The following is a 16,965-nucleotide window of genomic DNA, read 5'->3' on the forward strand; positions in this document are numbered from 1 at the left end:
AGAGTAAGTGCTCTGGCCAGTAATGGGTGCTCACGTAAAAATGTATGGGCGCCTTATAGGAAGTCGACGAGTGGTTTTTTTTCGCGAGTTTTGAATAACGACAAAAATTACATCTGAAATTTAAGATACAAAAGGCACCACGGTTCTGTATTTTGAGTAGTATGTGAAAAATGCTTGCTTGTTTCTTTACCCATTTTCATCAGATTTTGCACTGGTTTTATCGTGATCGAACGTTCAAGCAAAGGCGGTTACATAATAAGGTTGAAATAAAATGATTTTAGTAAGAAAAATGTTTTGTATTTATTGCATTAGCATAGTTAATACATAGATTGTATATGAGTCAACTGCTTTCTTCCTTTCGTTGAACTCATCATTGGTCACCAATATTTACAATAGCACAGTCTTGCATTCACATCCATTACGAAAATATAACAAAATTAACAGCAATAGTCAGACTTTTGTATTTCATGATTTTTATCGGCAATGCCATTAATTAATTGATAGCTAATATGTAATAAATGATAAAATGTTATTACACAATAATAAAAATGGAATTTTGCAGAAAAATATATTGGAAAATTTATTAATATTCTATTTACACAAATAATTTAACTTGAATGATTAGAAAAAATAAACATTTCTTTATTATTATGCTATGTATGAGGCATGTTAAGTGGTATTCAATTAGGCTGTTAAGCATTAAAGAGGAATAATGTCCTTATTCCTAATATTGAATTCTTCTGCTTTTAAAAATCTAAGCAATTGAGGCTACAGAATGAAATATTTACAAATTTTGGCTAATTCCATTGCTGGAATGTCAATTATTTATAAGATTAAAATTTAAATGGGCTTATTAGTTTTACAATACTTATTATAATATTTACTACTAATATTTACATTTCACTCATCAGTAAAATATGTAACATCTCCATCAATCATTTAATGTTTAATTCCTAGTTAGGACATGACCATCACTATGAAATCATTATCAGATTATCAGTCTCAATGTTTAAGTACCTATAGTAGCTTTAATTTGGCAAACATAGGAGGTTAATCCTGAATTTTGGTGTTATTCTTAGTTACATTTTGATTCATTTGATCGTTTTCAAATTCCACAAAGTCATCAAACAAACTCGGCCATGCTTCCGTGTCATCATAACTGCTTAGATCATCACCAACATACTCACAAAAGTTGAGAAACATGTACCAAGTATCCTTGGGTATCCCTCTGATGTGAGGATTTTTCTCAAGATAACTAAGCCATCTATCTAATATAGGAGGTTCATCATTTGTGAAGACTAGGCGCCATAACAGCACAGCTATATCTGCTGGTAGTATTCTTTGGCCAGATGTAACATCTAAGCCAAACTTAAAAGTAAATCGGTACAAATCTTTGAACTGTTCGGAATCTCTTTTTAATTCATTAATTATGTCATTTAACTTTTGTTGTATGCTCTTTATTGAATCTGATTTCATACTTTTTAACCCTTGAACAAATTCAGTTTTTGTAAATCTACACATTTGACTAGCATTTAATTTCCATGCAAGTATTAACACTTTAAAATCATCTGGATTTAATTGCAGATCATTACATAAATTTTCAATACCCTCTGCAAGAATAGCATCTTCTAAAGAATCTTTGTATTGGTCAAATAATTGATTAATTTTTGATTCAGAAACCCGAGATTCACTTGAACCAATTGAAGACATGCTCCGAGGTATAGAAGGCAATTTCTGATAAAATGGTTTAGGGGTTTTATCATTATTTACATGCATTTTATGAACTGTATCACTAGAGCAATATTCATTTAAAGAATTTAATGCATTTGTATTCGTTATATGGCTGCTATTTCTGTAACAGTTTATACTGTTATCATTGTTATGCAGTAAAGGTTCCTCTTGAGGATAATCCGATATCATGACAGTAGGAACTTGATTACTAGTGACAATTTCTGTCATCTCTGTAAAAAAAATAAAAAAAAATTGAGTTGTTAAAATATTTTTATATGAATTGGTGATTATCATAATATAGCACTAGAAAAACATCATTAGAACTTACCATCTTTCTGTCTTTGTGATGTTTCCACATCAGCATTTGCTTGATTATTGAAGCAACTAAGACAATGGCCCATTTGATAAGATATAATACAAAGGTTTCCAAAACATAAATTGTTGGTCTAATACACCAGCAGCCTTACTCAATATTTCAAATGTTGTTCTATGCAACATAATGACCAAAAATCAGCGTTCTATTAAATTGTAACTTTTTCATTAGAACCTAGAAAATAATTTAAGTATATTTAAAGTTTTTCTGTAAAATTATAAAATCTAAACTAAACAAGCAGTAAATTTGTTAATAACAACATTTACGAACCATCCTCTCCTTCCGTGAAGAAACAAGGGGTCAGGTGTAAATCACAAATTTCCGCATCAGAAAATCCTTAATAGACATAGTAAGTACCTGTAAATAAATCGTACGCTTAATAAATAATACTTTTATATGAAAAATAAAACAAAAACCATTTAGCTTGAGGTGATTCTCTAATCTTTTATTACCTACAAGAATAGAATAAAAAACCAAAACAGACTATGAAAGATAGATTTACTGTCATTATGACAAATAGCCTATTTTACAATAGATTCTGCGTTCATATTAATTAAAAAAATAGACTTATCGCTTTAATTTGTGTATCAAAGGATACAAAATATAACTATAAAAGAGACTAAATAGATAAGACAATTTTTCGATCAATAATATATATAAAAAAAAACATTATTTGAACCTTTTAAGAAAATAAACTTATAAAAAATCGAATTTATATTTATTGTTGTCTCTATTATTAGTCGTCTCATGTATGATAATAAGGTAGATTCTACGGCCTATTCTATCATGAATAAAAGGCTATAAAGTATAAGAAAATGCGGAAAAGCTTTTCAATTTTTTTTATATTAATAATTGTATTCATTAATTACACGGCTTGCAGTGGTTTTGTTACCTTCTATATAAAAATAATTTCGCATCAATTGATGCCAGCAATTTATGAAACTATGAATAAATATGGAATATGAGCTTAGTGTTTTTAAAATTTTTAATTTCATAATACACTAAAGAAAGTGAATGTGGGAAAGAAACAAGTATATTCTATAAAAACTTTTTTATGTATTGTTAAGACGTAAAAAGAGCAAAAATATTGTTGTACATCAGAGATTTTTTTTTAATTTGTATACTATTTTGAGACTCTCTTTCTAAGGGCGTTCGTTCATCCTAGTGGTGTAGGCTGTGTAGGCTGTGTAGGCCTGGTGTAGGCTCTCTGCCTGGTACTCAGTATAATTTACCAGATTAACAGAAAATCAGTCCGAGTCATTGTGAACTTGAAGCTTTCCGACATCTTTTGCAGAATTTTTATATAATTTGGTGCTTTATAAGAATTGTACATATAAGAAAAAATGACGAAATTGTTTTGAACCAACATAAAAGGTTCAATCCTTCAAGCTTAACTTATATAAATTGGTCATAGTATTTTTGAAGTTTGTGTTTATTTTGTGCTACACAATCGAATGCCTTAGAAAAATTGCAGAGTACCTTGATTTTTCCCATGTATAGTATATATTATGTCTAAGTAATGCGGTTTCCGCTTCTGTCGTGGAGTGACCCTTAGTGAAACCATATTGTTATTTATATATTATTTATAAAGAGGTAAAACTTTACCACCTCGTCATCTACGCCAACATAAAATCTCTAGCAATTTAACTTGTGAGGAGTGCAAGGAATTACGTGTACAATCACTAGATGGATCTTTGTGCGTAATCAACCGAGTAAATTATGACTGAAACCAAAAGTTATTAGTAACCTGTGGGGCTATTACGGTTAGAGCATAGCAACTGTTGATATCAAATTTAATCAAAAAATTATAAATCAGTATTATGGATGCAGTAGCATAACACTCCATAATAATTATTTATCTGCTGCAACATCTATCAATCCGCAACAAATATTAGATAGCAACAGTTGCTATGCTCTAACCGTAATAGCCCCACTGGTGTCGAGGAACCGATGTAAATTATTTGTTATTATTAATATTATATGTGCAATAAAATTATAAAAATCAAAATCAGTTTAGTATGACCCATGAAAATATTTATAGACAGCCTACATGAATTTATAGACATTAAGAGGTATCCAGGGATCAGGGTCAGCCGGTAAAGTCGTTGTTTTGAAGTTGTCTGATACGATTTTTTTTACTTGAATTGCCTAAAACGTAAGTATTTTTTATTAACATTGCAGTTAAAATGGTCTGTTATTCCATATATAAAAATAAATGTCTTTCATTTTTATTGTTTTGCCAGCCTTGCATCAATTTAAGTTATTTATTATATTTGTTATTTGATATTTTTTGCTTTGTTGTGGGTTTATTGAGTTGAGAACAAACTTTTATGCATTGTAATCAAATATTTATACTTGATTTTTTTTCTCTGTACAATACACCTATAACTTTTAAACTTATATTTATATACCTACAACTTTTAAACTTTGTATTTTAATAAATTGAATACAAAACCGCTTTATTATTAGATTGCATAATATTACCTGGCAAGTAGCAATCTGGCAATACATTGACCGCACAACAAAACGTCAGTTTGTCAGAATTTTTAAATTGTTTTAAACTTTGAATAATAAACGGTATTCAACCTGTGCCTTTACCTTTTGCAGTTTTGTTTTGTTAATGTTTATGAAGAACAGTTATAATTTTCGAAGAAGCGGGCAATTAAGTAAAAGTTCCTACAATAATATTAAAAAATCGAAATAACTACATGTTATAATTCTATGCAGATTTTTAAAATGAGCGTAATTGAAGCAAAGTGGAATTATAAAATAAGTTTAAGTGAAATTGAAGACAGCTTTTATAGCAATTTCGAGTTACAATTAAATAATATATGCGAAAATGTCCTTAAAGCTCTGGAAGACGGTTTTTTAATAGAAAGTATTAATTACCAAGCAAATATAGCCCAAACATACGACGAAGAATTGAAATTAATAATTGAGAATAATAAAGAATTAAGACAAGAAATTGCATTACAACTTAATGAAATAACAAGGCAGCAAACCCAGTATGAGAACTACAAGCAAGGTTGGTTGTGTTTTTGCAAAGATAAATTCAGTTGTTGAGACTGAAAATGACAAATTTTATAAATTAAGCTTTTTTTCCAGTTCTAATTTATTACTTAATATTAAATGTATATTTGATTTAAATTTAATCTTTTTCACAAATGAATAATGAATTTATTTTAATTGTTACAGATCAAAAACTTCTCACGCAAGAAATAAAAGAAACACATGAAGCATTTTTAATGGCAAAGAAATGCTATAAAAAGTTTTTAAAGATATATTATTCAATAGAATCTAGAAGTGGCAATTCACAGGTTATTTTTGTGCAATTTTTCACTGAAACCAAAAAAGATACAGAAAACTATTCTGTTAGATTGTTACGCAACATAGAATCAGGAAAATATGAATGTAAGTATTTCAAGTATTGTATAATGACATTGGAAATTTAAGTAGATCAGGTCCTTTGAAATATAACAATAACCATTATGTATTTTAGTGCAGAGCATCTACCCAAAACTCAAAACATTTAAGGATCTCCAAAGAAAGTTAAAAGAAACAAACGATGTCCCTGGAGTGCTGTGCTGTTTGAGACAAGCATTTACATTATTAAAAGATGCTAAAAAAAAGTAATAATATAACATTGAAAAGCAGTTTATTAAAATATACTTTTATTTTATAAACATCACAACATAGCAACCATAGCATATAAATTACAATTTGTAATGTAAGATATCAAATTGATACAATAGAAAGCTTTCTATTTTATCAACAAAAACATATTTAAAAAATAATGATGCATATTATTTTTTAAATATGTTCTAATGATTAACAATATAATGTAAACATGGGTGAAAATGTTGCATATTTAAAAAAAATAACATTAGTTGTAAATGGAAAAACTCACATTTTATGAATTAAACTGTTTGTTTTACATGTTAATAACAATTATATTGGATATATAGAAATTCTTAATAAATGAATTGTTGCATATAATATTTCATATGTAAAACATTCAGTAACTAATCAATAGGATCATTTTGTTTTTGCATAAGAATGTTAATACAATATTTATACTGTTTTATCTTATTAAAATTCAAACAATAGTATTATTTAAAACCAAAATGTATCAAAAGTGTTATTTAATAAATTATTGTCACTATTTCACAAATTTTCTGTCATTACTATTTTGAATAAATGTTGCTTGATAATTTAACCATTTACAAATGATGTTACAAATAACAAAAATTCAGGTCCAACTGGTAGATTTTTATAAAAACTATGGCATCACCAAGAGGTGGCAGAATACCAGAACATTTCTATGTTAAATATCTTTATTTGTTAATAAGAGGTCTTAATTTCTCAAAGATATAATAATAAGAATCTTAAATTGTAAATAGCAAATATTTTGTAACCAAATTTTTCTTAAAATAGGTGAAAAAGATTCATTAATTAGATTCGAAAATTTTATAGCAGCAATTATCCAAACATTATATTGAATTTTTAACTGACAGTAATTATAAATTTTATTAACCTATGGTAATAATGATTCAATATTTTAATAAGGTGAAACATGTTTTTCTATTATAGTTCATGATTTTTTATGTATTGGCTGTTATTGTAACAGATTAAAGAATATATACTTTAAAAGTGTTAAATATGTTGACACACCACCCCAACATGCTTATTTTAAATGTTTATAATAATTAATCACCATTTTAAATCTAAACAAATATCAATTAAAATTAAATTAAAATTGTTCTGTAATTTAAAGTAAGCTTTGTTAAAGGTCATATTAAGAATATTTGCAAGTTACAAAAGACAAAACCAATATTTTTGTCTGTTTGTTTTGAATTATTATGGAATGCTCCATGTACTTCAAGCTACTGTTTAGTGCTTATTTCAATATAAACTTTAATCTAAGTTTAGTTTAACAAAATAATACCACTTATTTTAACAAAAATGTTTGAGTGTATCTAAATAGGTAATTATAATTAACATTTGTTAACATTGTTGAAATTCCCCCAACATTGGATTATTGATGTTATGGACTCTGTATAATATGATATTAAAACTAATGTATAACAAATTATAGAAACAAAAAATATCTGAATAAATTATTTTTCATGTCAACAAAATTTGTTTGGATAATTTTCTCTTGTCATAACTTATGAGGTACACACATGTATAACTTTACTAAAACACATTAACCTTTAAAGCAAGTTGTTCAACTTTGATTAAATAATAAATTATGAATAACAAACTCAATATTTATATTTATCAAAGTAATACCAAATATTATTGCAATCTGTATCTATATACAGATTGTGATAATTATAACAAGGGCTAATCTAAGAGTTCTTTAAAATCAAGATAAATTTTAAAATATTATTTATTTGAAGAGTTTGAGTTAGTAATTTAAATGGATCCTTTTTTCCGTTATATAAAACTGCAATAAATAAAGATGTCAAATGATGCATTTTCTTGAGGTATTCATATTTATAGAATTATCATTACTTATGAAAAATATAAATAACTTAAAAATAATACTGTTATGTTATCATTAATTTAAAATACTTATATTATTATATTAGTGATAATAAAAATGCAGATATATTTTTATCCGATTTTGTTTAAAGAAAACATATTATACCTTAATGGCATACAATGTATAATTTCTTCATTTATATGGGACCATTCATTTATTACGTAAGACTATTTTCGCTAGTTTTTGACCCCCTCCCCCTAATATAAGAAAAAATAAGAACTGGCCGACGCCCACCCCCCCTGTTTAATATATATTACGTAAGAAATCTAAAGGAGAAAATGAATACATGTTTGATTTATTTTACTGTTTATTTTTCAAAGTAACAACTTTTTGAAATGTGATAATTTATAATTTCAAAGGTTCTAAAGGTATCCGAGCGAACCTCAGCAATCGCGCGTTTTTTCAAATAATTTTAATTTTTTTGATCTTTGTAAGAATTATCGAAACTCCGTCCCACCCCCTTGTAAGAAAACATAGGACATGGTCGACGCCCCTCCCCCCCTAAATCGTCTTACGTAATAAATGAATGCCCCTATGTAAATGGAACATTTTGGACTTAAATTTAGAAAAAAAATTACATCTAGTGAGTGTGCATCCGTAAGTCATTATAGAACATAACAAATTAATGCATAAAAATAATTAACTCCATTTATATATAAAACTAATAATAATATGACATCGATATAAAATATGTTAATAAAATTCTACCACATAAATGTACTTTTATATGTTATATAATTCTGTAACATAAAAATATAATTACATTGTTAAAAAAATAATGTCTTACTATTTCTACATTAAAAGTAAGTTTCTATAATAATAATAACATTGTAAATAGTTATGTATACTGTAGAAAAATAACTATAAATATTACATTTTCTTGTTGTGTGTCATAAATAAATGCTTATTGTGTTTTATATCTTCAATGTTATCTTACAAATTGTATAATAAATCTTATTCCATCTCGTCTGATGCAAAGTTAATTAAAATATGCTAGTTTATTTCTGTTAAGGTAATTTGAGTTTTCCATTTGCCTCTCCTTTGTTTTCGCTCGCTGTTACATCTTTTGTAAATGTAGAAGTGATTGATAGATCCGAATTTTGAGTAAGTCCATGCAACTTAGATTTAGACGATAAAAACATTGCTCCTAAAGCAATAAAATGCAAAGAGTAGTAAAATTTCCTGGAACAATTTATTTATTTTAGATATATTTTTATGATATTGTTTGAACACGATCTGTTCAATACGCACATATATAAATAATATTTATGTTTATAAGCGAAATATATAAAACGACATTAAAAAATGAATAAAAACTTATCACAGTAGGACAAAATGAATTAAATAAAAATCATATTAAAATCGTGAAAACTTTGAAAAAATATACTAACCCATAAAATGCAAGGCTCGGTGAAAGATGTAACAAAACGAACGGGACGGTCGCGTACGTCATAGCAACTCTGGTAGTTACGAATGTTAAGGCATCATACAAGAGTTTTTTCGGACGACTCTCCAAAAACATCGGACGAACAAACGCGCGGATCTGAAAAATAAATATAATGTGAAATCTAACAAAACGTCTGTTTGCCTCATAATAATAACATACTACTTCAGAAACATTCTTCGAGCGCCTTGTAGTTACATGACATTGCATTTTAAATTATTTCTAAATTATGTATATATTTAGAAAATGCATCGATTTAACATATTAATCAGAAAGGTATTGAAATAAAATATCTATTTTTTTTTTCTCATTCAAATAACCAATTGATATACTTAAAATATCAGAATGCACAGACAATCACTTCGCTTTGGAGCAGCGAGGTGGAATAAGCTCCAAAAGTTCTCATCAAAAAGTAGAGGATGCGTTAGCCCAACGGTAGGCTATTTACAGACAATGATTTTTTTTAATACACAGTAGCGAGGGAATACCTTCTTAGCGGCGACGGTGAAGAGCCCGCCCGCGAAGAAGGTGAGGTAGTATCCGGGGTGAAAGCCGTGCCACAGCGCCGACAGCGCGTACACGCGCGCCGTGCGCCACGCCGCGCCGCCGCGCTCGTACGCCGCCACGCGCAGCCACGCGTTCGTGTTCTTGTTCCAACTGGACACTGCCGTGCGGAAGTTCTGCGCGAACTGCGCACCACAAACGTTACCCGAAGCACTGACACGACCACAGGAGCCAGCCGGACTGGTAATGTCGCGCTCTAAATATGCTAAACAAATCTAGCGTAATTTTTATTAAACAGAATTTTGACAATCTTTTTCATTTAATAAAAAATCATTACACTGGTCATATTCAGTAACATTTGTATTATTTGACAGTTTCTTTTTTGTCAAATGCTAACAAGCCACAAAAGTTAGACAATAAATAACAATATCTCATTAAGAGCCGAGATGGCCCAGTGGTTAGAACGCGTGCATCTTAACCGATGATTTCGGGTTCAAACCCAGGCAGGCACCACTGAATTTTCATGTGCTTAATTTGTGTTTATAATTCATCTCGTGCTCGGCGGTGAAGGAAAACATCGTGAGGAAACCTGCATGTGTCTAATTTCAACGAAATTCTGCCACATGTGGATTCCACCAACCCGCATTGGAGCAGCGTGGTGGAATATGCTCCATACCTTCTCCTCAACGGGAGAGGAGGCCTTAGCCCAGCAGTGGGAAATTTACAGGCTGATTATGTTATGTATTATATTACAGTGGACTCCCGGTAATCGGCCCCTGGCTAATCCGGCACCCCTGTAATCCGACACGTCTATTATTATTGAATATTTTTTTGACAATCTTCGCTTATGTAGATAATGCATGATTGAGCACGCGTTTTTTGTTTTGATTCTGATTGCTTAGTTTGAATTTGACTACATGTGACAGTCATAACTTCTTTATACTTTAGAGTATAGCATATAGAATCTTATCATTGGATACGTAATTTGTTGGAGTACAAGATAATTTATTATAAAAAAATCCGGACTATTAGGGGAATACTCTTAGGCAATAGGGTACTCTATAATCCGACATTGCCCTGCAAAACGTCTGTCGGATTACCGGGGGTCGACTCTACAGTCGGAAATTTCACTACTGAAATTGAAGGGTAAGCTTCTTAAAAAATATTACTTACCTCGAATCCGAAAACGTCTATATTAGACATTTTATCCCATTTTGGGCTACCGTTGTTGTCGTAGCCGTTGAAGCCCATTCCTGAATTGTTGCATATGGCTTCAGACAATAACCACGCGTGGTAGTACTTGCATCTCACTACGAGAGTGGAGAGATACGCATACCACAGGAGATATAACGCGGACCACGATCGTGATACCTCAGAAGTAGGATCTTTTAACTCTGTAAATATAAAAAGTTTCTTTATTGAGAGTACCTTTCATACAAAGTAAGGAATACATACCTACATGTAAATAATTACGGTTGGAGTATGACCAGATCACGGGAAATACACTTTTTACAAAATTAGTCCTGTATACCTGATAATATTTTCGATTTCTGGCAACTGTTTGTGACGTCGTACGAATATGTCTTTTTTCCTATATAATAGAGCAAGTAATTTATGTGCAAGAGAAACAGAAAATTGCAAATTATTAATCCTTGAGTGACACTTATGCCAATTGATACCCCAGGAGATCTCTTTCCCTGTTTTGTCAATCTCTTTGATTTCTATTGTTAAGATAATAAATCGAAAGGTCGAGCGTTCTCTAATTACATAGTAGGATCATTTCTCCACTAAAGTTTTATGTTGAACAGAATCAAAGGCTTCATATTCTTAATGAGCTAGATAATCACATCAGCCGTTGGGTGAATTTATGTACATATAGATATATGACTCAAACGTTTTTATTACCTAACTGATATTTTGTGTTAAAATTACAGCTTCACTACATTATATACGGGGCTTTGTCTTTGAAGCTGATCAATCAAATATCGAGAATTCAAAAATTCGACTGTTTTGAACTTCATTCTCAATGCACAAAGTCGATTCGTGGCTGCGAATGCCAGTACCAGTTTCGCGATATAATATTTTTAACGTAGGAATTAAATGTTGCCTACATTTTTAAATCATTTATACTATTGTATTATATAGTCCAATAGTCCGAAGTTTCTCAAAGATTTATTTTAAATATATTTCGAAACAATAAAACGTTATTTATTTGACAAACAACTAATATACCTACATATTGCGTTGTTCGTATGAAGACTGCATCAATGTACTATGCGAATAAATAGATTGAACGTATCTACTCATATCAAAATAATGTCGTAAGTTGTAGATCAATAAACTATTGTGGTATCGTAATGAAGTCTTATCATATATCAGATAACAAAATAAGCTCGTATTATTTTTTAAATTTGAATTTAATTAATTTTAAAAAATCCTGAGAAAATGATGGTTAACAATTTTTGTTATTTTCATAGATCGCTTCGATCATCATTCAGGTCAAACAATTGTTTTACGTCTTTTTTAGGTTATATTAACCCGTAAAACACGTTTACGAGCATAATAATTAGTATCGACTTCCAATTCATTATAAGTGAACAATAATTAAATTAGCATAATATTCATTTTAAGTTATTTGAATGGATTTAAACATAGTTGTTTTTGGCCTAGTTTATAGGGAGTACATTATATGATTGAATTTTAAATAAGTAAACATAAATATTACAATTTATACTATAAATTATAAAATATTACTAAGTATACATTTTATAGTAATATTTAACATATATCATCATCGTTCGTTGTAAACTTGATAAATATATTATGAATAAACATAAGTATGTAAAAGTGTCCCACTTACAAATAAAAATATAATTATACGATTAAAATCAGTTCGTTCTTTATTTTTAGTTTTTAATGCTACATACTATATGTGAATAATTATATTACCTTCAAGTACATTCAAGGGGTATTTCTCTGCCAGAGACAAGTAGAGGAGAGCCGCAGCCACAGAGCCAGCAACCTTGTATAACACAGCAAGTCGCGGAGAAGGCTCATTTCCAAATGATTTATTTTTGTCTTTCTAAAACATTATTATATTATGACTTAATGAATATAAAAAAAAACTATTTTTTTTATATTGTGTATACGCCATATATACTGTCACAGTAATTGCATTACAGATAATAAAAATATTAAAAACTAACTCCATTATCTCCCTCAATGAAGCTTATATAATCTGAATAAAACACAACTGGTCCACACATCAAAGTTTGGAATGCTAAAGTATAAGCAAAATATTCGAGTGGCGACGGAATCTTTTCTACTCGGCATGCTTCCTTCTCTGTTTGTTTTGTAGAGTTCGCATTAATTTCTTTTCTCTTTAAATTATCTTGAAACGAATACGCCAGTGACGTAACCCTCTGTGTTATGACCATTAAAGGACCTGCAATTAAAATCCAATTTAATGTTTAGGTATCAAAGATATATTACCACTGAAGATCAAGAATGTGACATACATATATTTCTATTATTAATAATAATAATGTATGCAACACAAATCCCAAATAACTTTTTCCAATCCAAAACAAAGAACTTAGATTAGTGTGGCATAGATATATAGCCTATTCCAATAGGAATAAAGAAACCTACAAAGGATAAAAAAACCTTAAATTCGTATTCCATGCGATTCGCTAACAGCTCAGCTATATATTGCACTACCAAGAGTTTTTGATTAATATATCTTTTTTTATAATACAACACTTAACTACTTTTATCTACTTTAATTTTACGTTAAAATTTTCGCCGACGTTAAAAACGCAATTTTTACGCAAATCCATAATGAATATCATAGATTAATCAAGCTCTCGACCATATCGCGTAAATTCGCTGTAAAATGTTATCTATTTGGCTTTTGTCGTCTTGTGGTTGGAATAGATTATATGTGCATTTATTGAAATAAATTTTATCGCACAAGATAAGCTTTATTCGGAATTGACCAATAAGACACCGGTTACTGTAAAGTTACGCTTGATTTTGAAGTTTGCAACAGGTTGAATGTGAATACATTATGCACAGTATTGAAATGTTGATAAAAATAAAAGCTGACAAAGATGTCTATTCATATAATTAAACGCATTTTCACTTCATAGAACAAAGGGAGGTTATGTAGACGCGTATTTCGAACATTTTTATGTAGATGTGAAAAACGTCTAGACACTTAGACAGAATTGGATGAAACATTAATTAGATAACATATATATATATTTTGACATACATTGTACCTAAATAACATGCTGCTTTTAGAAAATCAGGTATTTATTAAATAGTATAAAAGACAATTTCATCAAAAATCAATAAAAATATTTCAATTTTTAAGTTACATTAGCATAGGCACAGTTAAAAAAACAAAACCATTTGCAATGCAACATCACATATTTATATATGTATGTATATAACGGTACATATTACCAGTATGAAAGAGTACAATAATTTAATTAATTATTGAAATTTTTAAAATAATTGCTACCTGTAATATCTAAATTGTAATTGGCTGTGTGATATATTTGCCGGTGCAAATGAAGACATGATAAGTATATCATCGAGGCAGCCAAAATTATACTGAAAATAAAATAAAAGGATTATCTTAGTTTTACTTTAAAAATGATACATATAAAAAAACATATTTTGTTATTTTTTAACATTATTACATTATAGAATATAAGTGATCTTATATTATTTTTGTATTAATGAATGGAACAGGTTTTAATACGCACTTTCCTGTAAGATGCTGTGGCACAGTCTTCAGCAACATGTAACTCAGCATAGGGAGTACTGATAAATGAACTGCTTGTCTATAAAAGTCATAAAATCATTCAGTATCAGCATGTCATTAACACATCTTGGGATTTTTAAAGGCTTGAAAGTAGTATTTGTCATTTTATTCTTCATTTGTAGAACAGAAAGTAATTTTTTTTAGATAAATCTAATCTAATATCGGAAGAGGGTAGATTGATTTTACTCAGTATAAATGGTAATCAGTTCAATCTAGACCAGAATTTTGGACTATACTGAATTTGATATGAAACCCATGGATAACATACTTAAGTTATAAAAAAAGTATCAAATTACTAAATACATCTATTAAAAAAATAATAAAACTTACTTTCCAAAGCAGAAATATCCCATAAGCAACCCTATAACAAGGCACAATGAATGTCGAAATTCTGGCGAGGCTAGCTTTAATGGTTTTCGAAAAAATCTGGCCACACATAATGCAGCTATTTGTGAAATGAAAAAATTAACCTAATGGAAAAGAAAAGATAACATTATAAAATAAAAAGTGCTATACAGAAATAATACAGTGATGAAAACAAAACAATAAAAAAATTAATAAACTTTGCAAGTATTCATAAATTCTATACAGGGCTACAATGTGATGTGTACTCAAACAGTTATATATATGATGTGCATAATTATTTGAATGTGTCTGAGTTAAGCTTAATAAAATTATCATTCCATAATTTTAAGGCTATTAATGAATATGATAAGGGAGCTGGCAATTAAAAAACTTATGATTGGCTATGCGAATGAAATAGGAGGGCACTATATTATTTACTAATTACTGCCTCTGGTGCTGTTGTTCAGAAACCTTTCGAAAACAGCAACAATCTGAGAGGAGACATAGGCTATGACTTTTGTAGTAATTTATCTTATAAGTTTTTTGTAGTGATTTACAATAATTTACACAAAGTGCACACTTGACGGACCTGAATTGTTAGATTAATGATATTTTGTGAAAGACCATATAAAAATGGACATTAAGTTGTCTTTTGATTGTCCATTACAGTGTTTAAAATATATATTTGTATGTTATATATGCTTATGTCAGCTTCTTATCAAATATTTCTAAATAATGTAAGAAATAATCAATAAATTGTTATTTAATGAGCAAATCATGTACCAAAATGAGTACCAACTGCCTAACCATGAATAAGGGCATAATTAAGTAAAATTTTACTAACAATCTTTTTAAAATATTATAGATTAATAAAAGATAAATTTCAATAAACTCTCATAAAACATTCTTCTTAATAATTTATTAGACTTGGCTATTATAATATATTAAATAATAAAATTTTAATATATCATACTCATTGTATTGTAAAATTGTTCTAGAATTAAGAATTCTGTTAGATTGAGTTTTCTTCAGACTTATTTATAAAATTGTATATATTTCAAATATACAAGGAAATTTTTACTAATCTAAATTTTTATGTCTTTATTGTTAAACAATAATATAGATTTTCATAGAAAATTAAAAATAATATATTTGCATGTTAAGTAAGATTTTAATGACAATACAGACATTTAATGGATACACAATCCTAATAACAAATTTTAAAAGTGAAAAAAATCGATATTTTGTGCATATAGTTTAAGATGATATCACTTTCAGATATTGGAATTATATCATAATTTTAAATTGTTTCAGAGATTACATAGAGATTTTATTTCAAATGTACTCATTGATGACTCTTACACACTAGTTAGACTAATAAATTATTAAATTTATTGACAATCACAAAAAAATCAATTTGCTCAAAAATTTTTTTTTCACTTACCAGATCAATTGGAAGACCGATTCTATTGGATAAAAACAAAAATAATTTGCTTCCATCATAATAATCATTATAAGTCGCCGTCATTGTAATTCAGTTTGAACAACAATACAAAACAAGATGTCACAGAAATTTAACCATTATCCTCAAGAATTTATACCACAATTACTTTTCTTTCAATTTAATGTAACTGTAAGCTAAAATTATTATACATGACATAAAATACACTTGTGCTTCAGCGAATGTTACGTCGATAAACGGAATATTAACTTGGTTTCAATTATTGACCGTTGCGCAAATTGAACACAATACGTAACATCACTTCATTTATTAAACTGATTCAATGATCAATCTTCAATGTAGTCTTGGACAACTAGACGTCTAGTATATATACACAACACAACCAACAATCCAACAAGTGACAAATTGACGATTTATTTATTTAGACAATTTAGTACTGTCAAACGTCATTGCCATTGTCAGCACTCCGGAGTTCAGTTCAGTACTGGGTATGAGTAGTGTACTTCACAATAAATTCTCTTATTTCACCGAAGATTTTAATACGAACACTTTGGTTATATTTTTTAATTTACTTTTCCAAGTATTATTTTCGTAGATAATCATCTTAAGAAATAAGTAGGTGCTTCAGAAAATATAATAAAATACTATAAATATAATAATTAAAAGGTGGTCCTCTCGGGTTGCACAGTTGTAATTTTTTTTTAAATTGATTGAATTTGAACTG

The 16,965-nt window shown here is 28.9% G+C and overlaps 2 protein-coding genes across 6 annotated transcripts; both read right to left on the reverse strand.

Moving 5' to 3' along the window:
- Positions 1-275: 275 nt before the first annotated feature.
- Positions 276-2,624, reverse strand: LOC113395036 (DCN1-like protein 3). Of its 4 annotated transcripts, none has more exons than XM_026632573.2 (4): positions 2,557-2,624; positions 2,375-2,461; positions 2,060-2,278; positions 276-1,961 (listed from the first exon to the last, which is right to left on the reverse strand). In XM_026632573.2, the coding sequence occupies exons 3-4, from the start codon at positions 2,130-2,132 to the stop codon at positions 1,051-1,053; spliced, it is 984 nt and encodes a 327-aa protein (XP_026488358.1). In that variant the 5' UTR covers positions 2,133-2,278; positions 2,375-2,461; positions 2,557-2,624; the 3' UTR covers positions 276-1,050. The 4 variants fall into 4 exon arrangements, with proteins under 4 accessions (XP_026488358.1, XP_026488361.1, XP_026488359.1 ...); XM_026632576.2 differs by having other exon boundaries at positions 2,365-2,461; XM_026632574.2 differs by having other exon boundaries at positions 2,561-2,599.
- A 5,480-nt stretch (positions 2,625-8,104) lies between these two features.
- Positions 8,105-16,712, reverse strand: LOC113395035 (lysophospholipid acyltransferase 6). Of its 2 annotated transcripts, XM_026632571.2 has the most exons (10): positions 16,224-16,711; positions 14,765-14,904; positions 14,376-14,453; positions 14,129-14,220; positions 12,807-13,045; positions 12,550-12,682; positions 10,774-10,994; positions 9,585-9,785; positions 9,044-9,195; positions 8,111-8,834 (listed from the first exon to the last, which is right to left on the reverse strand). In XM_026632571.2, exons 1-10 carry the CDS (start codon positions 16,305-16,307, stop codon positions 8,660-8,662), a joined length of 1,515 nt encoding a protein of 504 aa, XP_026488356.2. In that variant the 5' UTR covers positions 16,308-16,711; the 3' UTR covers positions 8,111-8,659. The 2 variants fall into 2 exon arrangements, with proteins under 2 accessions (XP_064071868.1, XP_026488356.2); XM_064215798.1 differs by lacking the exon at positions 14,765-14,904 and having other exon boundaries at positions 8,105-8,834; positions 16,224-16,712.
- Between the last annotated feature and the right edge of the window lie 253 nt (positions 16,713-16,965).

Source organism: Vanessa tameamea, chromosome 9 (genome assembly GCF_037043105.1).
Source record: "Vanessa tameamea isolate UH-Manoa-2023 chromosome 9, ilVanTame1 primary haplotype, whole genome shotgun sequence".
NCBI lineage: Eukaryota > Metazoa > Arthropoda > Insecta > Lepidoptera > Nymphalidae > Vanessa > Vanessa tameamea.

What these genes read in the sequence shown, in the direction of transcription:
- LOC113395036 (XM_026632573.2), bottom strand. Translation starts at nt 2,132, where the DNA reads ATGGGCCATTGTCTTAGTTGCTTCAATAATCAAGCAAATGCTGATGTG. An exon ending in ATCACAAAGACAGAAAGATG is followed by an intron (nt 1,962 to 2,059) that starts GTAAGTTCTAAT and finishes TTTTTTTTACAG; the next exon opens with AGATGACAGAAATTGTCACT.
- LOC113395035 (XM_026632571.2), bottom strand. Translation starts at nt 16,307, where the DNA reads ATGACGGCGACTTATAATGATTATTATGATGGAAGCAAATTATTTTTG. An exon ending in CCACAGCATCTTACAGGAAA is followed by an intron (nt 14,221 to 14,375) that starts GTGCGTATTAAA and finishes TTTTATTTTCAG; the next exon opens with TATAATTTTGGCTGCCTCGA. An exon ending in TAGACGTTTTCGGATTCGAG is followed by an intron (nt 9,786 to 10,773) that starts GTAAGTAATATT and finishes TGTGGTGCGCAG; the next exon opens with TTCGCGCAGAACTTCCGCAC.